The sequence below is a fragment of the Rousettus aegyptiacus genome, unplaced genomic scaffold (genome assembly GCF_014176215.1).
Source record: "Rousettus aegyptiacus isolate mRouAeg1 unplaced genomic scaffold, mRouAeg1.p scaffold_m13_p_14, whole genome shotgun sequence".
Classification (NCBI taxonomy): Eukaryota; Metazoa; Chordata; class Mammalia; order Chiroptera; family Pteropodidae; genus Rousettus; species Rousettus aegyptiacus.
Window position 1 is genome coordinate 10,360,282 of NW_023416289.1, and position 25,000 is coordinate 10,385,281.

Sequence of the window (25,000 nt, forward strand, 5' to 3'; positions counted from 1 at the left end):
AGTAATAGATTACTGCAACTGAATGAGTCTGTGACAAAATAAAGGATGTTATTGAAATGAAAACCGTTTTAGGATCTTTCCTTTTAAATGTTTATTATGGGATGTTGACAAAGAAAAAGAGTCATATAATGTCTAATAATTAAAAAGGTTTGTAAATTTCCCACTAGGAGTTAACCTGTCAACTGCTCTAAGTATGTTAATTTTTGCATTATATATTTTGAGACACTGTAAAATATGTACAACTTCAGAATTATTAAATATTCCTGGTGAAATGTTCCTTTCATCATTTAGTAGTGAGTCTCTATCTCTAATACTTCTGCATTGAAGTCTTTTTGGGGAAGTAAGTTTTTATTGAGGGAGGAGTTACATTAAGTCTTCAGATTAAAAAGAAAATTCATTGATTCTAAGTGAACAATTTGGTGAATTTTTATAAATGAATACAGTTATGTAATCTCATCATCTCCCAAACTGCCCTTGAACCCTTTTCAGTCAATCCCCTCCCCTCCTTACCCTCGCAGCAGTGGTGTTTTCTATCACTATAGTTTTGTCTTTTTTTAGAATTTCACATAAATGGAATCATACCATAAAAAGACTTGAATTTGGCCTCTTTCACTTAGAATAATGCTATGAGATTCATCCTTGTTCTTGTATGTATCAGCAATTCATTCCTTTTTACTGCTCAAAAGTATTTCATTATATAGATATAACAGATCTGTTTATCAATTTACCAGTCAATGAACATTTGGGTTGTTTCCAGTTTGGAGCAATTATTAATAAAGCTGTTATGAATATTCACTTAAAGTCTCATTTTTCGATATATAGGAGAACTGCTGGGTAATCTGATAAGCATATGTTTAACTTCGTAAGAAACGAAAAAAAATAGCTTCCAAAGGGACTGCATTCCCACCAATGACGCATGAACATTCCAGTTGCTCATCTTTGCTAAACTTGGTATTCATCAGTCTTTGGATTTTAGTCATGCTACTGGTGTGCAGTATCTCATTGTGATTTTAATTTGCATTTCTCCAATGACTAATGATGTTGAGAATCTTTTCACGTGTTTATTTGCCATTTGTGTATCTTCTTTAGTAAAGGGTCTGTCCAAATTTTTGGCCTAGTTTTTTAATAGGTTATTTGTCTTTCTATCACTGTATTGTAAAAGTTCTTTATATATTCTGGATACAAGTCCTTCTTTGCATATAAACTTTCATGTAAGTGTTTTGTACTTAATTGCACCAATTTTCTTTTGGCTGCTATTTGGTTATCATTTTCCATCATTTCATGTTTAACCTTCTAGATTTTAGGTGTGTCTCTTATAAACAGTAAGTAGTAAGATTTAAATAACAATCTGACAATCACAAGTATTGAGATTACTGATCTATCTGGATTTATTTCTATCACTATACTCTGTGGTAATTTATCATGTTAATTATTTTGCTCCTTTTTTCCAACTCTTTTCCTGCCTTCTTTTAGCATTACAGAGATATTTTATATTTTCTTTTCCCTCTCTACTGTTAGTGGTTATCTTTAAATTTTTAAAATTCATACTTGACAATTTTTCTAATAAAGTTTAAAGTTATTTGGTGTTTCTACCCTCTTATTCCAAGACTATATCACACTTTACACACAAACACACCACATCTTGAATACTGTTCAGGGTAGTTTGAGTTCTAGCAGTTAAATTTTCTAATTAAAATACACAAATGTTTAAAACTTTTTACAATCAACATTAAATTTGCCACATAAATATCTGTTTGCACTCATTGTTTCTTATATCTCATACTTGTCCTTTGAATTTATTTTATTATTATTTTTTTAACTTTCTTTTATTTTTGACAAGGGGTTGTGTTTTGGAAGTATATCCTTCAGCAGATTTTTCAGTGAGAATATTATAGCTCATTAGTCTTTGTCTGAAAATGTCCTATTTTTCCTTGACTCTTGTAAGGTAATTTAGTTGGCTATAAAACATAAGTTGACATTTATTGTCTTTCAGCAATTTTTTAAATACTCTTCTAGCATGTATTGTTGATGAAAAGAAGGCTGTTGCCAGCCTGTCTGTCCCTTGTAGGTAATCTTTTCTCTCTGGAAGTTTTAACAACTTGCTCTTTGTCCTTCATGTTCTGCAGTATGTCTAAGTGTAGATTTATGTTTATTTATCTAACTTGGTACCTAGCGTACTTTCGGTCTGAATGTTCATGTTTGTCTTCACTTCTAGAAAAATTTCAATGATTAGTTCTTCAGATATCGCTTCTCCACTTTCCTCTACTCTCTTCTCTGGAACCAGCACCTCCCTTAAGGGCTTTTTTATATTATTTATCTGTGAAATTCTTCAGTTTATCAGTTAATTATATTCAGCTGTAAAATAATGGCTTAAAAAAAGTCACTTCATAATGGGTATAGAAGAAACTCCATAATGCCACCAGGGGCCCAAGTGCCTTCTACTTTCCAGACAACCACACTCGGCATATGCTTGCTTTCCCGAATCATCATATGACTGCTCGATCTCCAACTGCATTCCATAAGGTAAGAAAAAGTATAGCAAAGGGTCAAGGCATCCATGTCTGTCCCATTTTGAAGGGCTTTCCCAAAAGTCCTACCTGGAAACTTTTCTTTATATCTACTAGCCACTACTAGCTGCAAGGGAGATTGCAGAGATACAGTTTTTGATCTTGGTCATACTGCCACCATTAACAAAATTCTCTGCTATTAGTACAGACAGAGAATGGACAAGAATTACTTGAATGGAAGGTTGATTCTTTCTTTCTTGCTCTGTCTCCCATTTCTTCTCCAACACTGTCTCCCCAACCCTGCCCTCACTCCTTCTCCCATTGGAAAAGTTTTATTTACTTTCTTCACTTTGTTCTTCAGCCCGCAAGACCAGAACCAGGTCCCACATTAGTAGTGGTGGGTTCTCGCCCCATGGCTGATACCGGATATATACACGTTCATTTATTAAGACAGTTGGGGTGTATTCATTTCTTTGTCACAGGACATATAACTAAATCCTCCACTTCTTTGGGACCATAGCTAGACTGGTTCCAGTCAGCGGTTAACAGCAGTTTTGTTTTCCTAGCTTTCTTTCAAGAGCAAAGAATACCACTCATCTACTAGCTTCAAGCTATAAGCCTGGGCCAGGTCACCCATCATGAGCAAAACACTTTTAGACCCAAATATTTACAGGAGCTGAACTCCTGGGCTGCCACAACCTTTCAGACACAGAGTCTAGGAGGCCTCCAAATTCAGACCTGCTCACCACTTACATTTCTATTCTATCTCCCTAAGCCCAGCTATGTCTCTTTATATATTTATCTTTTTAATATATGTATTTTATCTGTATTGTTGGTATCTGGATCAGACTGAATGTCTCAATGCATGGATTCACAGTCATTTTGTCTGGAGGTTCTCTTAAATTCAGATTGTTTTATAATATTCGAAATTAAAAATAAAGTTATAGTTTCATATGAACATTAACATATCTCTTTCCAGTCATCTGTTATTCTGCTTGACTGACTTGCAACTGAACTCCTTTCCTATGATGACGTATTCTCTGGTACAGATGCAAGAAATGGCATGCCTCCAAGGCTACTGGATAGGGGCTTACGAGCATTCCAGGTTCTGAATTTTAGTCTAATGGGAGAAAAGGAAAAACTGGAAAGAATCTAAATTGGTGAACAGATGATGGCAGCTACTTCTAGTTTCCAAAAGCAGTTTCTAGTGTTAGTTAGCATATTCGGTCTACTTTTAGTGACAGCATCTAGTGCCTACCACTGGAGACAGCAAAGAGGGATTCTGCAGCAGATATGGGTATAGATATCCTTTGGACCTCCAAGAGTCTGTGATGTAAATAAACCGGTTTTATGCTTAAATTAGCCTGAGTCAATTTCTTTTGTTTATACCTAAGAACTCTAAAAAACAAACTTTGTGATGTGATCATTAATAATGCTCATACCGACTGCTTCTTTAAAAAGGTGTGAAAAAGCTATGAAAAGCATATGTGATATTTTAAAAATTAGATGATCAAATGAGGAACAATAATTCATCTTTGTGAGTCGTACCTTTCCCCCAACCAGAGGCAAGATGTGCATCTTTCCAGTTTGACAATCCTTTACTGAGGAAACGATGAGGCAGGTGCCACAGAGAACGACTAGGCGTTCAGCCCACTTATGCAGCTGGGTCTTCCCCTTGCGTACATTATAGATGCCAGAGAGAAGGATTCGATCCAGATGATCCATCTGGCATGGTTTTTCTGAAAAGAAAACAGTACTTCAGAAGCCACCATGAAAATACTATAAGAACACTATGAGGGAAAAAGAAAGTATTATGTGTCAACATTCAGCAACCTTATTTACAGATTTAAGCAACCAAGCAATGTAAGTATTATAAAATAAGGTCTCAGTCCAAAATTGTTATCCATCACTGAAATTATATAATGGGAGTATCATGAACTTTGGTCTAGAGAGAAAGATTTTATTTTGGATGCCACTGTTAATCCTTCTTCCAACAGTCATATCACTCATGTGCACAGAGAAAGGCAGTATGGGGGAGTGGCTGAAACCATGGTTTGGAAGCCAGACATTCAAACCTGAGTTTGAATCCTTGTTCTGCTACACATTTTGTTTCTTGGAACTAAATTTTTTTTTTTTTTTTTTTAGGCGGGGCAATCCTTGGTTGACCTCACAGATTGCAAGGACCTTGTCAGCTTACAATCTCTTGTTTTTTATTTTTTATGTCTACAGCACCTGGTCTTCCTAGGTGGTCTCCCAGCCAAGTACTAACCAGGCCTGGCCTTGCTTAGCTTCTGAGATCAGACGGGATCGGGCTTGATCAGGGTGGCATGGCCATAGACTGAACTAAATCTTGCTGAGCTTGACTTCCTTCAATTATACAGTTTGGATGTTAATAGTACTACCTATCTTCATGGGTTCTTATAAAAAATTAAGATAATGAATGTAAAGTACTAAGCATAATTTTAGGTATAAAATAAGTATGAAATAAATCACAGCCGCTATGGTTGTGATTAGTCTATTCATGAAAGAAGAAATTAATAACTATGAGAGCATGCTAATTCTATATACAATCCTATTTTTCTGCTCCTTGTGAGGAAAAGTTTACGGCTGATATTTCAATCAATCGATCAACTACCTCAATCATGGTGGCAGAAGTTAAATGTGCATGTAAGAGCTTCTCTTTCTTTTAGCACCCTCTTCCCCATTAGAAATAGTTATATGACTGAGGTATAGTGAACAAAACAGCACATTATGACAGAAGAGATGTTCTTGGTTAAAGTGCTACTAAAAACAGACAAGTAATTCTACACAGACATGAACAAGAGCAGCAACAGTATGAGATGGTGCAAAAAGCAATAAACTGGAAGTTGAGGAAACTGGGCTGCACTTATGTGCCATTATTACATAATTGATTATTACATAATTGAACTTTGGGCATCACTTTGCCCTTTTAACTATGTGTTTCCATATGAGGAAATAGGCTAGATTACTTCAAACTTTGAAACTTTGTTAATACTAGTTATATGGGTGAGCCATTTCTCCTTCTTTCTACCTGGCTTTCACTCCCCAAAATTGCATGATTCACAGGTTGATAATGGCCCTCAAAGTTCTATCTCCTACCCCACTTAGCAATTGGATCTCATATACCCAACTACTTGCTAGACATGTTCAACAGATGTACCCATTCACCTCAAATTTACAGATTTAAAACCAGTATCAGACTGGAAAGAAAAAAGTAAAATTATCTCAATTTGCAAATGATATAATCCTATATATAGAAAGTCCTAAGTAAGTCACACACAAAAAAAACTATTATAACTGATAAATGAGTTCGGCGAGGTTGGAGGACACAAGATTAAAAAAAAAAAAATCAATGGTATTTCTAGGCACTAGGAATAAACAATTCAAAAGTGAAATTAAGAAAGCAACTACATTTAGAATAGCATCAAAAAAATAAATGACGGTGGTACAAAACTGACACTGAAAACTGCAAAATACAGTTGAAAGAAATTAAAGAAGACCTAAATAAATGTGAAGACATCTTGGGTTCAAGGGCTAGAAGACCTACTATTGTTAACATGGCAAAACTCCCAAAATTGATTACAGATTCAATGCAATCCCTATCAAAATTCCAGCTGCCTTCACGGCAGACACTGACAAACTGACCATAAAGTTCAAATAGAAATGTGATGGATTCAGAACAGCCAAAACAATCCTGAAAAAGAACAAAATTAAAGGACTCAAATTACCCAATTTCAAAACTTACTACAAAGAGCTTGTATATGAAGTACAGTACTGACATAAGGATAGACACAGAATAATGAACTAGAATTAAGAGTTCATAAATGAACCTCCTCATTTATGGACAAGTGATTTTGACAAGAGTACCAAGATAAGTCAATGGGGAAAGAATAGTTTCAAAACAGATCATACGCCTAAATGTAAAAACTAAAAACTACAAAACTTTTAGAAGAAAACATAGGAATAAATCTTGTGGCCATAGATTCAGGCAATGGTTTCTTAGTTACACAAAAAGCACAAGTGACAACAAAGAAAATATAGATAAACCAGACTTCGTCAAAAAATAAAAAACTGTTGCGTTTCAACAGACACCATCGAGAAAGTGAGATAACTCACAAAATAGGAGAAAATTATCGGCAAATCATAAATTTCATAAGAGACTTGTATCCAGAATAAAGAACTGTCAGAAAATTCAGCAATAAAAAGACAACGCAATTAAAAAATGGACAAAGGATCTGCGTAAATATTTCTTCAAAGAAGATATACAAAAGGCCAATTAGCACATGAAAAGGTGCTCAATTTCTTTAATTATTAGGTAAATGCAGCTCAAAACCACAATGATATACCAGTTCATACCCACTACAATGACTTATAATCAAAGACAAACAATTACAAGTATTCATGAGGATGTAAAGAAATTAAAACCCTCATACATTGCTGGTGGGGTTATAAAATGGCACAACCACTCTAGAAAACAGACTGGTAGTTCCTCAAAAAGTTAAACCATTCCATTCCTATGTCTATATCCAAGAAAACTAAAAACATATATCCGCACAAAATCCAGTACGCAAGTGCACACAGTAGCATTTATAATAGCCAAAAAGTAGAAACAATCCAAATGTCCATCAACTGATGAATGTATAAACAAAACGTGGTATATACATACAATGGAATTTTATTCAGCTATAAAAAGATATGAAGTGTTGATACCTGCTACAACATGGATAATCATTGAGAACATTATGCTAAAAGACACCAGCCACAAAAAGCCATGCATGTATGAGTCCATTTTTATGAATTATTCAGAACAAGCAAATCTACAAAGACAGAAAGATCCATGGCTGCCAGGTGCCATTCAAGTGCGGAAAGGGGAACAACTACTAATGGATATAAGGTCTCATTTTATGGTGATAAAAACGTTCTAAAATTAAATAGCACTGAACTGTATGTACACTTTTTAAAGGGTGAATTTTATTATGAGTTGTATTTCAATAAAGCTGTTTTTTTTTTTTAAACCTCATTTTCCCCCCAAACCTACCATTACTTTTGTATTCCCTATCCTGGTTAACAGCATCACCTATTACAAAGTTGGCTAAAATAATATAAAAATGGGACTTCATTATAGTTTACAATGCTTCCAAATTGCTTAACCAGTCTCTTTTAAAGTTTGCATGAAACAGATGTTAAATCAATTGATGTATTTGAGTCTCCTTTTTCTTGGCCTTATTTCTTTATATATTTTATAACAGAGAAAACTCCTAAATCTATCCACCGCCACTCTCAGGAGGAAGGGAACATTCAATTTTGTTTTAGAAGTTATTTAAATATGAAATAACGTGCTGTTTTATTATTAATTTTGGAGCGCTTATAGACATCCAGAGTGCCTCAAGTCTCTGATTTTCTGAAAGTGATAAAAAACAGAATGAGGAATTTCTAAAAAGTATTTAGAATGTCTAATAGTTCTAATTAAAAACTAGTTTTCCAATCTCGAAAGCCAAAATTCTAAGTGAAAAAATAGGGATAATTTTAATATCCTTGTACATTTATACTTTCAAATGTTCTATAAAGAAAATGGACTGCTTTTATAATTTTAAAAAAGTTTCTAAAAAGAGAATCAAGGGTAATCCTGTAGCAGTAAGTACCTCTACTGCCAATAATATAATCTCTAAAATATTGTTTTTTTATTAAAATGAATCACGAGTCCTTAAAAAATGGTCTATCCCTACTCTGAGTCAGACAATGAAAAAAAAAGCTTAGGACATTTTGTTGTGCAAGAACTTACTGCAAAGCCCAGAATCCATCAAAGACTACTGGAGCCATGCTGGAAGGGCACAGAGGTTAACACAAAAGGGATCCCCACTAGCTGGAATGGGACAAATTGAGCATCAAAAAAAACCAATGGCTGTAATGAGTTGAAACAAATATATATAAACCCATGAAACGATGATGATACTCAAAGAATAAAAAATGAAGTCATACAAACAGACTATGAATATAAATTGAAAGGCAAAAACAATAAAGCTTCTAGAAAATAATAAAGGAAAAGTGTTAAATTTGGGCTATACTAAAATGGAGTACTTTAAAATAATAATCCCTGTCTCTTCCCACTGAATGCACCTATAAAACCTGAACAGAATACACAGAGCGGCTATATGAGAACCCCAAAAAGTAAACAGCAGCAGGCAGATTAGGGAAGAACAGAATCTGAAATACCACCTAACCGGTAGTGAGCTTTTTTCCTTTCTCTGACATTCCCCAGCCAGGGCTCAAAAAAGCCCAAAACACAGAAGTGGCCACTGGTGTAGACAGAGAGCTCTAGGCATAGCCCACAAGTTCTGTCTTGAGGAGTAGAAAAGAGGTCTCCTAACACTCAGAGAGAGTGAAGAAAATTCCTCATTCCCCACCCTGCTTTTCTTCATTTTCTTGAGTCCCAGCCCAGGGGTGGCTGCAAGGGTAGGGGACACAGACACCTAAAACTCTGAAGGGAGGGTGGTTCGTGGTAAGTTCCCTCTCTAACTAGGAGATTTGCAGTCCTAAGAGAGAAGGGGGGAATCTGTTGCATCTTCCGTCTTCTGCTACTGGGCCCTGGGGTGTAGGTGCAACTGCAGGAAGTGCCCAACAAGGCGGGTTAAATTAAGCCCCAGGATATTGCAGAGAGAAAGGCACTCTGGAAAACAACCTCATAAAGTTGTCTACGAACTCCTGGGCTCATCTTTGAGGTATACAAGAGTGAATGGGATCCTAAACATCATGCCAAAAACTCTGAAAAATGAACTAAGGAATGAAAGCAGAAGGAAAGAAAAAAGAGCGCAATGCTGAAAAATTATTCGAAAAAATAATAGGTGAAAACTTTTCAAGTGAAAGACATAAACTTACAGATTCAAGAAGTTCAGTGAACCCTTAAAAGGAAAAACCCAAAGAAATTCAAGCCCAGACACTTCATAATCAAGCTGTTGAAAATTAAAGACAAAGAAAAAATTCTGAAAGAAACCAGAGAAAGTTGAAGCACCATTTATATTGTAGCAACAATTCAAGTGACTGCACGAAGGTGTACAGGAGCTCTCTGCACTACCTTTCCAACTACTCCAAAAATCTAAAGCTGGCTCGAAATAAAAAGTTAAACAGACAAATAATTAAATATTGGCTGGTATATGGCGGGGCAAAAATGAAATATTTACTTATATTTAAAGAATAAAACAGGAAACCTCAAAACAAAATTCAAACTTGCAATAGGCCCCCCACACAGCAACAAAAAACTGCCATCTGAAGTATTTCAGTTGAAAGCTCTGAGAAGCAGTGGTGGCTAAGCAATTCCACAATCTGCTCTTATGACCAGGTAAATCTTCTTTTATCTTTAGGCCTTAGTTTCCCAAGTTTAAGACCAAAGAGTTGAATTGGATGATCCTTAGTCCTTCCCATTTCTCACATTTTATGGATTCCTCGTACTCCTCTAAATTCTTTCCCCAAAAACTAAAGGGTGGAATATCTAAGAAGTTAAAAGGATGAAATTCAGAACCAGGCAGATTTACCTGCTTCCTAGCTCTGCTATTTGAATGGGGCAAGTTACAACTTCTGTGGAATAATAATATCTACCTATAGGGGTGTAAGGTGAACATGAGAAGTATGTAGAGTACTCAGCACTACAGAAAGTGCTTAACACATAGTAAGGGTATAAAACAAATGCGAGTTATTATACTGAAAGTTCTTCATTAAGCTTCCTTTTCCCACTAGTATTCTTTTTGAGATATCTTAACTTCCACAGCTTTAACATCCCCATATACCTGATTCCCAGATCTGAATTTGCTAAGCTTTAGTTCAACATTTCCAACAATCTGGCAGACATCTCCAACTGGATACCTACCACCACTTAAAATTAAACATGCCTAAAACCAAGTCATCACCATCCCTGCAAACTAGCTCTTTCTCATAACTCAAGTCCTGTCATTCTCCCAAATGTGTTCTCTTTCTCAACTCCCCTTTCCAATCATCAACTCCTACTGATTATTCCTTTAGTCTCCCATTCCTCCCCATTCCCCAGTTCAGACAGCACTAAAGCACACCTGAATTATTATCCACACTGCTGCCAGATTCGTCTTTCTCTGGCCCACTTGGATCCCATCACGTCCTGCTACCATCTGCCAAATGAAAGCTAAACTCCTGATATTGCACTCAAGGCCCAGAACAATCTGGACTTAAATTAGCTGTGATTCACAAAACATGCGTTAAAATGTCTAACCTCTCATTTCATATCCTCCTTTTCCTTTCTGCTTACTGAAATTCTGAAATTTTTTAAAGAACCAAACTAAATATTACCTCACAAAAATTTCACTGATTCTAGAGATATCTCTCATTTTTCAGAGAACAGTGATAGGAAATTTCTCTATCAACTATCAAAATATATCACATAAGTATATTAATTTAAAAAGTTTTGGTATTAGCACAGGACAAGGTAACAGGATAAGGTCCAAAAACAGACCCCTGCCTGTATGGGAACTTATAAATAAGGTGATATTTCAAATCAGTAGAAAAAAGATAAGCTATTTTGTAAATGCTGTTAGGACAACTGGCTATCCATAGAGAAAAAAAGTAAAGTTAAAGCCCTAACTCATACCATATTTTACAAATACTGGGAAAAAATATAGAATGTTTATAACCTAGGAATGTAAATGCATTAAAGGAAAAGATTAACAAAATATGACTAAATAAAACTTCTACACAAAAAACAACAAAATTAAAAGACAAGTTACAGAATGGAGAAAAAGTTTGCCACAGACATAGTATTCATAGGATGCATATTCAGAATATATAAAGAAGTCCTTTAGAGTAACATGAAAAAAAAAAAAACAACAGAAATATCAGTGGGTAATTCAAAGAAGAAGAAACCTAAAAATCCAATGAAATTATGAAACAATATTCAACCATACCAGTAATCAGAGAAACAAATATTAAAACACTGAGACCATCATTTTTCCTTCAGATTAGTAAAAATTTTAAATGCTGATAATATGAAAAGGAGATGTGGGCAAAAAGGTAATCTGATATACTGATGGGATATACATTTGTTCTACAGTAGTAACTATTAATATTTTAAATGATCCAATAATTTTATGTTTAGAGATTTACTTTGAAGAAACACAGGTGCCCAAAAAGGGTGCCTTTACTACAATGCTGTTTGTAACAGTCAAAAACTGGAAATAATGTAAATGTACATCATCAAGGAACTGGTTACATAAACTATAATATATACATGGTATTCAATACTAAGCAATTTAAAGAAATATATATAGAACACTGCTAAGGAAAAATCTCCAAAACATATTTTTGGGTTAAAAACCATGAAGATCAATATCAAATGATACCATTTATGTAAACAGAATATATTTCCACCAATACATATTGATAGGAATGAAATTTAGAAAATTCTGAACAGGTATATACCAAATTGATAGTAGTGGTTATCTAATAAACAGTGAATGGGCTTGGGAGGTGAATGATTTAAAAGTTTAAAACACTATAAATAATGATACTATATTTATATTTTACTTGTATAATTAAAAATAAAAAATTTTTAAAGGATTAAAAATGTGAAATATGCATATAATATAAAACTAAGAAATGCATAATACATAAAAGTAAAAGGAGTGTCTTTTAATATATTACTCCTACAGTTTAACAATGAAGTTTACAATTAACATGAGGTAGTATTTTTTTGCAATTTGAGGCAAAGATTAAGTTTAACAGTAATAATCTGATGTTGGCAATGGTGTAAGGAAATGTACTCTCAAATTCTACTGATAAAAGAATACACCGATATTGCTAACCTGTGCTATTTAAGGACTATTTGGTTAAAATTTAAAATACAAATATGTACTGATGCAAAAATTCTCCTTATAGGAATCACGTCCTCCCTCCATTCTAGAGGTCAGCCACTCTCCTGACTTTTATACTAATCATTTCCTTGTTTCTTTTATATTTTTACCACTTATGTATGCATCCTATATTAATTACAGCAGGATAAACTACCATAACAAAAAGAATACAATGGCTCAAACACAACAAAAATTTAACTCTCTGTTAGGGTGGGCATTGCAGGTTGCCAGGGGTCAACACTGTCAAGAATCACAGGCTGATGGTGGCTCTGCCACTCTCAGCATGTGACTTCAAATACTGCTCCGATGACTGCCATCCTAGTCTACAGAAGAGGACAGAGAAGCATGCATGGGAAGTTTTAGGAACCAGACATAGAAGTGGCACACAACAATTCCACTCTCCAGCACTGAAGAAAATTTTGTCACATGTGCACACCTAACTGCAAGAAAGGCTGAGAACTGAGGTGTAGCTGGGCAGCCATGTACCCAATGACAATTCCATTATTACAGAAGAAGGAAAGAACAGATCGTGATGGACAGATAGTAGTACTGCCACACATCTCTGAACCATAGGGCTGAGTTCTGCCTGTTTTTGAACTTTAAATGAATGGAAACATAGTATGTGATTCTTTTGTATCTGGCTTCTTTTATTTGTGTTTATACTCTTTGGACTAAACTGTCCTAAACAAATGTGTGCAAGGAATATGGTGCAGGAAGAAATGCTCGAGATGGGAGTTACACTACCTAAGCTATACAGTCCCAGAATGACAACTTCATTAGCAAATCACACCTTCTGGACTCCATTTCCTCATAAACATGTACAGAGTTGATAATTGTGCTCTTAATCTCCATGATCGATCATGCTACCCACTCATCTTTAGTCAAATATGTCATTTCCACAGCTTTTACATCACGAATTTGCACTGAGCCAGTCATTCCACTCACTTTTCCCCCAGTACTCTCTCCAGGAAGACTGATAACTAGCATTTGTATAATGGCTGCTTGGAGCATGAGGTACCTTTTATATCCAGCAACCACAGCAGTAGTAATTGGTTTGAACTTAAGCCCTTAAGACCCTGGCCTCATTAAAACTATATTTTAACTAAACTAATTCACTAAAGACTCTATACATGAAATACTTAAAACTGATTACTAAGCTATTTGTTTCAAAGAAAACACTTCAAAAATATCTTTGTTTCTGTTAACAGTGGTTGTTTCTGGATTCAGAAACTGGGTGGTTGGAGGAGCAAGGTGAGAGGGTAGCAGACTTTTTGTGATGGTTTTAAGATATGTCCATAAACTCTCTAATACCCCTCTCTTCAAAACGTGAGGCCTAACTCCTCTTTATAGTGTCAGCTATAGTTGGTGACTCACTTCTAATAAACAGAAAGTGGTAAAAATGATGGTGACTTATGAGGCTAGGTCATAAAAAACACAGAGGCACGCACGTGTGTGTCTGTCTTATCACTTGGAGAAACTAGCTACCACGTCATAAAGACACTTAGGCAGTCCGCTAGCGAGGTCCACACAGCAAGGAACTGAGATCTCCCCAAAGCTGGAGACCTCCAGATGAGGAACTGAGACTTTCTACCAACAGCCATATGAGTGAGCCATGTTAGAAGTGAATCTTCCAGCCCCACTCAAGCCTTCAGATGACTGACTACTGATTCAACCAACAGAGTGACTACAATTCCAAGAGAGTCAAGCCAGAACCATCCAGCTAAATTACCCCTGGATTTCTGACCCTAAGAAATTGTGTGAGATAATATTTATTATCATTTTAATTCACTAAATTTTGAGGCAATTTGTTACACGGCCAATAGATAACCAGTACACTTATCTATAGATATATTTTTACCTTGTTTTGGTGCCATTTTCATATATTGCCTCTTTTAAAAATGTTTTAAAAATCTCTTTCCCAAACATAATTTTCTCACTCAAATTATAAAAGCTGCTCTAAACTAATAGAGTTCACTTTTGGAAATGTTCTCTATTAAAGACTCCCCCCCCCCCAAAAAAAAAAAATATAATAAGTACTACAAACTAGTACTCTTTTATACTCTACTGGATATATCCTCTTAAGGGTATATTATGATCTTGGGAATGTTATAACTTTTGAGGTTGTGGTAGAAAAATTAATGGAACCAATGCAAACAACTGTGCGATATAATGCAAATGCAATCTCAGTGGTTAAAAAGGAGCTTGCAGGCATTTTAAGGCTCCACTTTCAACCTAGAATGAAAACATATAACGAAGAACTCGCATTCAACCACATTCAGATAAGGAGAATGTTTCTGTTCCACGTTGCTGTTTTTAAAACCAAGTTTTAGGAGTGACAGAGAGGTGGTGTTCCTCAAATTAGTCTTAAAGATTCTTCTCAGATTTAACTTCCACCTAGCAACTATTCTCCTTCTATGCACTAGCAAAAGAGAAAGATTAATGGAAATAAAACAAAACCGACTTTTAAGGAACATGTCATAAAATACTGCTGAGATGAAAAATTATAAATAAAACCTTTTGTGAAGTGCATTTAATAAAACTGGCTTGTGGCATTATCTCACAAGAGTTCTATCAAGAAGCAAAGAATAAGTCAATAATTTGAGGAATGAGAGCAGGGAATCCTAGTCAATGGTAATGTCTACATAAACTAATAATTGAGTTCTTAGTTCAACTGTTTAATAAATGAGTCATGTTAATTCAAAACTGTTAGGTGTTAAATAGCTCTAATTGTATGACCCTGAACAAGTTATTTAACTTCTCTCAGTTTTCTCATCTTTAAAACGAGCTAATAGTTCCTAATGCATAAGGTGGTTGTAATGAGTAAATTTGGTAACTCGTAAAGTAAATATGGTAACTCATAAGCATAAAAACATTCAATAAATGGTATGCAGTAGTGGCATTTGTAGACTATGTATATTTGGAAAGTAATATTCAAAAAGCATTTGATTTTAATAACTCTAACTTCATTATTGAAGTTATCATTTGAAAAACAGTTGGTAGGTGGTCCCTCTAACTCTCTGCCTCTGAGAGAAGACCACCCTCTGTCTTTTCTAATGAACTTTCCCTTTAACTCTAACTCTGGTGTGTGTGTTGAATTCTTTCTACACTCTCTGCCAAAGGACCCTCTTCCAAAAAGGAAAACAAAAAACAAAAAACAAGAGTTGGTACGGGGAAAAATGCACCAAAAGAGAAGAGAAAGTAAAAAACCCTAGATTTAAAGCCCACTAAATACGAAAGACACATTTCATAGGTATTTTCATTAAAAGTTAAGCTGTATATGATAACGACTACCTACTTCTCAACATTATTGAACTACCCAGAAAATCTTGGGCTTTATAAGAAACTTGAAATTAGAACTAATATTAAAGCATGATCTATCTGATCAAGCTTCTGACTAAAGTATAATATAATCTACTAAGTCAGGAAAACACCAGAACAAAAAGAATAAAAATAAAAAGGGAAGATGTTTTTGGCTACTACTTCTAAGCCTTCCCTTAACCACCCTACCTCTTGTTTTTATTATTTTTTAACTACATTAGTTAACTGGCTTAAAAATAGCTTTTGATAAAATACTTTTAAAAAGCTGAAGACAGATAGGGGCACAAACGATCAACTGAAAAGTAGCTGACATGTTCATAAAGCCACTGATAAATTCTTACCACCATAAAATCGAAGCATACAGCCAAGGTCAGGATTTGTTGCCTCATCCTGTATGCGCACAGGATCGTCATATCCCAGCCTGGATAAGTAATCATAAACAATCTGAAGAGGTCGTTCAGTCGGCTCCAGCCTCCTGTTTGCACAATTCAAAAGAAAACTATTAGTAAGTAATACAAATGCTTCATTTAATTTATTTTCTTTTAATATGCTCTAGATTTTTACTTCTATATCAAGATTTTCTTTAATACACATGATATAACTAATCTAAATAAGTGGTGCTCAAAATTTTTGGTCTCAGGATTCCTCTATAGTCTTGGAGGACCCCAAAGAGCTTTTGATTACATAGGATGTATCTATTGATATTTACCAAATTAGAAACTAAAGTTAAGGATTTCCAAACATTTATTCATTTTTAAACAATAATAATAAACCAATGATGTTAACATAAACAGCACTTTTTGAAAAATATACTTTGCGACATAAAACAACTTTAGAAAGGACAATGGCACTGTTTTACCTTTCTGTAAATCTCTTTACTAGCTGATTGAATGGAAAACAGCTAGATTCTCAGATCTGCTTCTACATTCAATCTCTTGTGATAATATGCTATTTAGCCTCAGAAAAATCCACTGTACAAGCATGAGAGACTGACAGCAAAAAAAAAAAAAAAAAAAAAAAATCAATGCCATAATATTATTACGAAATAGTTTTGACCTCACATACCTCTTCCAAGAATCTCAGGGACCTCAAAGATCCTTTGAGAACCTCTGCTCCAAACTTAAAGGCAGTAAAATTATGAAATATAAGATTATACTTTTATATCTGATTTCATTTAAGCTGCCCACATAATTAGAGATGCAGACTTTGGGTTGCCTACTATGTCCTAGGTACTATACATTTTCATGGGCTTTACTGATGATTCTTCCATAAAAATTAAGAATGTATGGCCCAATAATTCCCCAGAAATCATTCTACCACATGGTGCTGACTGAAAGCTAAAGTAAAATCAGAATGTCTAGTGATCAATTCTGGCCTCTAGTGACATTGCATATTTTAAATCACAGATTTAAATTACTTAAAAATATTTAAAAAACAAAAATGATCAATGTGTTTTTATAAGAGGTTACATCCATAATTACAGTGGATAGCTTTTACAATTCTTTCATCAGAAAGCAGAGTTATAAACACAGTGGCTAAGAGTACAGGCTCCAAAAGTCAGACTGCTGGGTTTGTGTCTCAGTTCTGCCTTATCAACTACATGTCCTTGGACAAGCTGTTTCACCTCACTGTTTTAAACTCCTCACCAGTGTAAGGGGAATAACAATAGTACCTAACTCATGGAACTGTTATTAAATTTATTTACTTTCTTACAAGAAGACCATATGTAGAGTGTAGTGTTTAGTGAAATATCTTGCATGTAGTAGTGTTCAACAGCATATTAACAATTATTATTCAAAACGTTCTTATGATTGCAACCAAATTTTAATTAGAATAAAAACAGAATTATCTCCTCATCTGAAACAACAAGTTTAGGAAAGTCTATGTGCATTCAAAGGTTTTGAAGAACATTAGCATTTATGTCTTAAAAGGATTCTGTTTAGAAAACTTAAAAATTATATTAATTAGAAGAAACACAATACAGCAAAAAGACAAAAAGAATATCTGTGTTCTGTGGCTAAAGGACTAGAAAATACTGTTGGCAGTAAGATCTAAGTAAAAAATAACATGAAATGGGAATGCTACAAAGCTGAATATAAACAACTATAACAAAATGATAAGTTAGGAGTACAAATCATACCAAGTTAGGAGTACAAATCATACCGATGAGTACAAAAATAAATAAATAAAACAACCACCTGGCCTATCCTGACTGCTCAGTTTGTAGCTTCCACAAACTCAGCACTACTACATGGGGAATGATCAAAGAATTAAAAGCCTACAAAGACCTATAAATACTGAATTTAAAAGAAACAAAGAACAAACTTTTCAGAATAAAAACATCGGTTATAATTACTCTCTAGTCAAATAAATATTCATAAGGGGCTATGATAATATTAGGCATTTTCCCCAGACAACAGTAGAAGTCTTCTAAGAAGGATGCATTTTAAGAGGGAATTCTAATAAACTGCATCTTGGAAGGGTCAATTAGCCATGTAATGTGAAGACTGACTGAAGGATTATCCTGAAGACAAGGAGACCAAGGGCATAAAGAGTTATCTTTCAATGTCAAAAGGATTAGACTTACTCTGGATTGCTGCAAAGAATGGGACTAGGAGCAATGAGAAGTTGTTGCATGAGTAAACTTAGATTAAAAATGAGGGAGAACCTTAATAATTAGAGATGCCCAATAATGAAACAGACTGCCTCTCAAAATAGCTCACATAGCTAGAGAACCATCTGTCACTGATATTTTAGAAGAGACTCCTATAATCAAGTTGGGCCAGATGATCTTTAGAGTCTTAGAACTCAAGAGCCTGAGATATCCAAGATATCTTCCTAACATAATGCAAATCCTACTTGAAACCTGCTATCATTTTTGGATACAGAGTTAAATGTATTCAAATATAATAATTCCATATAATGATCACAAATTCAGGACCAAGAAATAATACTTTCAGGTTAAATCTTATTAGCTCGATTTTTCAATTTCTCTCTAGAAAACCAAGAGAAATGGGAACATTCAAATCCTGAAATATTTTACGTGATCAAATTTCCTTTCCTAAAAAGGTTCTGTACACGTTGAAACCCTGTTTATATAGTTCTACCTTAAGAACATATTTTCCCTCATGGAAGGAAAAAAAATCAAGAGAATTTCCACATCTGCTCTTACTAATTTAGCATAAATGAGTAAATAAGAAATATCTCAAGAACTGTAAAGACAAGTAAAATGAGGGACTAATTCTATTTACTCATATTCCTCTGCTTAAGAGAGTAAAGAAATGCTTATGGGGAAGGGAAATGCTTTAATATGCTTACAGTTCAATTTTGTGTTTCAAAGTTCCAAAAGTTTAACAGGCTGGTAATTAGCTATTTGTGAAACCGCACAAATCAAAGGAAAAGTATGTACAGCAAAGCAGGTGTAGGGAAGAGTAATGTTGGCAGTGTTAAGTTCCATTCAGCATTTGAAATACTTCTACTAACTGCTTTAAGGACAATAATAAGACTACTATAATAGTTTCAGTTTGCATTTAAGTCTTCTAGGAGCTATTATGTCCTTATAAATCTGAATACATCTGATATGATTATTTCTCTCCAAACTAGCCAACCAGTACAGTAATGCTATCAACAGTGGTTTATAGCTCTTAGCCAAAAGTAGTAGACAACAGTTATTCTAAATGGTGCCCAGAGTTAAGATACACGTAAGAGAGAGTACATTTCAAGTATCAGAATCACTTCACGTGAATTATAGTTAATAGCAAGAGGCAAAGGTGCACATTAAAACCTAACAAAGAGAATATACATTATATCAAAGACCCTAACAAAGCACAGCAGCATTCTCTCCCACAAATTCAAATTAAAACTCAACCCCCTGGCCATCTATAAAAGTAAAATCTATAAATGTTAATATTAACAATACAGATAATAACACAAACAACAATAATACTACCTCAATTAATGTCTACTCCAGGCCTGATGCTAAATGGGAAGTGCTTTACATTTTACAAAGCTATACCTATTTTGCAAATGAGAAAAATGAGGTTCAGAGAGTCACACGATTAGTACAGAATGGCATCAAGGTTTGAACCTGTGCTGGTTTCATTATAAAGCCTATCTTCCTTTAAGAAAACTGCATTATTTTACATAGTTAAAATAATTAATGCAGAACACAACTCACTAAGGAACCTAAAGAGTTGTTATAAAATTACTATATTTCATTAAGTCTAATACACCATCATTTGAAAAATATGCTATTTTTTATGCATTGTTGTATAATAAAGAATTATACTAGTCTTGTCCCTGATTCATGGCAGGAAGATTCTAAATCCTTGGAATCTCCTGAGTGATGAGAGTGTTTTAGTTATTCAAGAGCCTCTTGGATAACCCTTGAGTTTATGATAAGAGATGAAATGACTCAGGATACAGATGGCGACCAGAAAGACCAAGGACGTGGGGAGCTGGGCTGGGTCTTGGAGACAGCTCAACCTTGGGGGAGGAGAGAGGGATGGAGACTGTTCAAGCACTTGGTCAGTGATTCAATCAATTAAACCAACCAATGAAACCCCAAGAAAAATTCTGTACCAAAGTTCTGTGGTGCTTCCTGGTAGGTGAACACATTGATGTAGTAGGTGACATGGGGAGAAGGTATATAAGTTCCACATTCAGGACCCATAGGTGTCTCTTCATTTGGCTGGTCCTGATTTGCATCCTTTATACTAAGACTGTAATTATAAGTATAATGCTTTCTTGAGTTCTGTGAGTCATTCTAGTGAATTACTGAAACTGAAGGGATCATAGGAACCCTTAAATTTGTATCCAGTTGGTCAAAAGTGGGGCTGGAATCTGTAGGAAGGGCAGTCTTACTGAGGACTATGTCCTTTAACCTGTGAAGTCTATGCAAATTCTGGGTGGTCAGTATCAGAATCATATTGCAATAAACCAGATAACAGTGTAATAACCATTAAGAAAAAACACTGCCAATTAAACTATGACCCAACAACAACTTTAAGATACAAGACGATTTCAGAAGTCTGAAAATGTGAAAACAAAAAAAGTTTAATAAAAACAAATTAACATATAACACATTCTTCTAAAGTTTTAAAATAACACAGAAATATAAAGCAACACACAAACTCTTTACTTTCCTCAGTGATAATCAGTTCAGTATGTATCCCAAAACAAGATTTTCCATCACACTTTTATTTATTTATTTATTTGTTTGTTTGTTTGTTTTTAGGCGAGGCAGCCCTTGGTTGACCTCACAGATTGCGCAGGGGGTATAAGGGTTGATAGGTGGGGTAGACTTTGTTTCCCTAGAAGATGGTCTAATCTCTTAGGTTCCTTCAAATGCCAAAATTCTATAAACTAGTAATCCTTCAGTTTTACTTATGTGACAAGTCCATAACTAAAAAAGAGAACACAAAAGAAGGAAGTCATGGATGATTTGGAAAACACATGGTATAATTTTAGTCCTAGCAATTCCATTTCTAGGACCTAGCCCAGGAAAATCAACACTGTACAGCTTTACGGGCAAAGGTTTCGTCATCACAACACTACTTCTGAGTTGAATGATTTGAAACAACCCAAACAGGTAATATTTATTGGATATTTACAGGTGCCAGACATCATTCTAAGTACTTTATTTCCCTGCTATGCAAAGTATAGCACATCACTTAGGAGCTTAATGCAGAATCTCAGGCCCCACCCCAGACCTACTGAATTAGAATCCGTACTTTAACAAGCTCCCCAGGTGACAAAAGAGTTTGAGAAACACTGCTTTATAAGCATTAGCTCATTTAATCTTCATAACATGTCTAATTAATTTAATCCTCAAGACAACTCTATAATGTAAATACTATTCATCTTCCACTTTACAGATTAGTAAACTAAGGACCAGAACATTATGTAACTTACATAAGAACCGTCAGAGCCAGGACTTAAATTCACTCTCGTTCCAGAATCCAAACTTTAAACCATCATTGCATATTATTTCTCAATTTTTAAACAAGTTACAGTATCTCCATAAAATGGAATATTCTGTAGTGATTAAAACTAGTGTTTAAGGAATTTTTAATGACACAAGGAAATAAAGTAGGCAGTAAATAAAATTGAATATGTGGTATGGTCTCAAATGTGGAATTTTAAAAAGTTATACACACACTCACTTCAAAAAAGATCAAGGGAAAAACTGTTAGTTACTATGGGGAGGCAATATATGAATCCGGTCTCAGAACGCCAGAGTTCAATTCTAGCTCCATCACTTATGCTCAGGGATCTTAGGTGAGATGCTTAACCTTTTAAAGCCTTATTTTCCTCTTTTATAAAATGAGAATAATATTTTCCTCACAAGTCCACTGTGAGAATTAAATGGGGTAATCTATAAAATGCTTAAGCACTGAAAATTATTATTATTTCTCATCACACTTTTTCATTTTTCCAAATTTTCTACAATGAGTACTTATCACACTTGGGTAAGCAGCAAAAAATAAAACTAAATAAAAATACAGAAAAGAAGGAAGATAATGCCTTAGATTGTTGACTATCTTATAAAGGGCTATCATAAAGAAAGTACCTATTTCTCTGATTAGATAAGACTGAACTCAAGCAATTAACAGCTGAGTAAGACAGCTAAAAAAGATCTTTAAATAAGTATGATTAAATAGTGAAACCGAGTAAGGGACACCGAGCCAGTTGCTATCTGGGAGGGCCTTTACTCTGAACAAAGTCTACCATCCACCTTGAATGGTTTAGGTATTCCAACTGCCTGGCAGTGCCTGGCTAATTTTGAACAGGTTACCGGACATCGCACAATGCCTCAATTTTCCTCACATGAAAGGAATGACATATTGCCTCCCTTGGAGTTGTGAAGATTTAATGAGAAAACGTGTGTAGAGCACTGAGCGCAGTGACAAACAAAAGCAAGCATTTAATATTAGCTAAAATCTATCATCATTATCATCCTTTGGCCGGGGGAGACTTTCTGAGCTCCTATTTCAGCAATGGAAATATATTCACTTTTCAAACCACAGTTCAATCGTGTTTTCATTATTACTGAATCACTTATATCTTCAAAGAGCTATTTTATTACAAAATTATCAAGGCCACAGAGCAAAAAAAAAAAAAAAAAAAGACAAACTCTCCATTTTAAGTAATTTAGATTGACGAAAGTAAATTACATCACATTTGGATTCTTAACTAACTTCAAAACTAGTAGTAGCAGCCCAATTCAGGGCGGTTTCTCCACATTTTTAATATCTTTATATACATACACACTAGTAAACAAATGAGTAAGTCTTATCTTTAAATACATCAACTCCATCAGCTATATGTAGGTCAAAGCTTTCCACCTGATAAAATTAGATCGGAATCAGTGTTAAGATTTAGAAAAGCCCAAGGATCACCCAGTCTGATCCTTTCGTTTTACAAATGGATTTAGAAAATGTAGTTAACTGATTGAACAAGGAAAACATTCAAATGCTAATCTAGTGTTTGAAGAATTAGTCCAAATCCTAAAAGGAACACATAATAAACCTTAGTTTAGACTTTCAAAAGGACACCAATGTTTAGCTCAGCTAAAGGTGTTACTATTATTACCACGTTTTAGGTGTAAGTGGGAGCTTCCTTTCTCACTTTCAGCAGTACTGAATCCACAGCTTTGAATTCTGTTTCAAAACAGTTATTTGTCACAGGGAAGGGAGAGGAGAGAAAATAAGGAGCTCTTACTTGACATCTGACTAAAAAAACAGTAATTTTTTTTCTAAAGCTGAATCAAAGAGTTCATATGCATGGTATAGGACTACAATGAGAATACTTTTCTTCATGTTTATATAAAAAATTTTAAAGAAAATAGATTTTAAACATAAAAATACGCCCAACTTCACCAATTAAAAGACAGTTCAAAGGACAAAATAACAAAATGCCAATGAGATTTGCAAAAATTTAAGTCACTAGATTTGAAAAAGGATTTATCCTTCAAATGCTGACTTTACAATATCCTAATTTAAAAACTGCTGACAATCATTTCTATTCATAAGCAAGTATGTGCTCATGCATAAGTATACACATATTTCTATATAAAATTTAATACATGTTCTGGAGAAAGGGGGAAACAGGTATACTTTTGTGTTATTCATTGAAGTATAACTTCTATGAAGAGGAATTTGACAATATCTGTCAAAACTGTAAATGCTGATGTCCTTTGAGCCAGCAATTCCACTTCCAGTTTTTCCACATAGGAGAACTACCACAGGTACAAGGATACTCACTGCAGCACTGCTTGCAGAAGTAAAAATCTGGCAACGATCTCAATGTATGTTAATTAGCAATTGGCTAAAATTACGGTACACTCGCGAAATGGAATACTATGCAGCCATTAAATAAATGAAAACTAAATAAATATTAATATAGAAAGATCTCTAATATTAAATCAAGGATGTGTTACATAGAGCATCATTAGTTTTAAAATTTATATAGAGACACGTACTCATGCATGAATATATATACTCCTCACTCTATTTCCTTTTATATATTTCAATTCTGTCCTATTTATATATTACCTTTAAAAAGTTTTAAAATATTTATTTTAATTTAGATATACGACCTACTGTGTAATCCAAATTAAGTAAATTTTCCTTCACTGATAGTTTTTAAATTTAAGAATCATAACATCAGCATTCTAAGGACAAATCTTTTTTCAAGCCGAGAGAGTCCATAATCACTATCAGCTCCAGCACAATTAAAACCCTAAAATCCACTTCCATGCAGAAACACATATTACTTACACTGCAGTAGAATTAGAGTGGTAAGACTAGACCTCACCTGACCAGGTCTCCATGAAGCTGTAAATAAAGACTCTCCCTTCCCTCTCCAGCACATATTTCTGAAGCTGGTGTCTCTACTGTGCAAAGGACAAGATGTAAGTCGGAGGAGGAGGAGGAGGAGGCAGAGGAGGTGGTGGTGGCAGTGGCAGTGGTAGTGTCTGCTCCATAAAGGTAAACGCAGCCTCTCTTCACATCTTCTCTCAGCCAGTCTCTTTCTCGAGAACCAAACCTACTTCTCCTATTCAAACAATTTCTGCTCCCGCTGCGTTTCATATTTCTCTAAAAAATACCAAGAGAAAAAGAAATCACTAGCTAGAATGTCTGAGTTAGACATGTTCAGTCCTCACCCCACCTTTCCACTCTAAAATCACCTGCATCTGCCATGCCCATTCTTCACGTGAAAAACTTAGTTTTCTTTACAGCTAGCTGTTCATGTCTCTATCATCTTCTCTGACCCATTCTTTTT

At 34.7% G+C, this 25,000-nt stretch overlaps 1 protein-coding gene and 1 pseudogene across 1 annotated transcript in view; both read right to left on the bottom strand.

Moving 5' to 3' along the window:
- PHLPP2 (PH domain and leucine rich repeat protein phosphatase 2) overlaps window positions 1-25,000 on the bottom strand; it is a 60,686-nt gene that overhangs the window by 29,763 nt on the left and 5,923 nt on the right. The window contains exons 2-4 of the mRNA XM_016164464.2: window positions 24,533-24,813; window positions 16,057-16,190; window positions 4,056-4,246 (exon numbers count right to left, since the gene is read on the bottom strand). Coding sequence (XP_016019950.2) covers window positions 4,056-4,246; window positions 16,057-16,190; window positions 24,533-24,813 — 606 coding nt within the window. The remainder of the gene's footprint in view (window positions 1-4,055; window positions 4,247-16,056; window positions 16,191-24,532; window positions 24,814-25,000) is intronic.
- LOC118611587 lies at window positions 4,728-4,846 on the bottom strand (annotated as a pseudogene).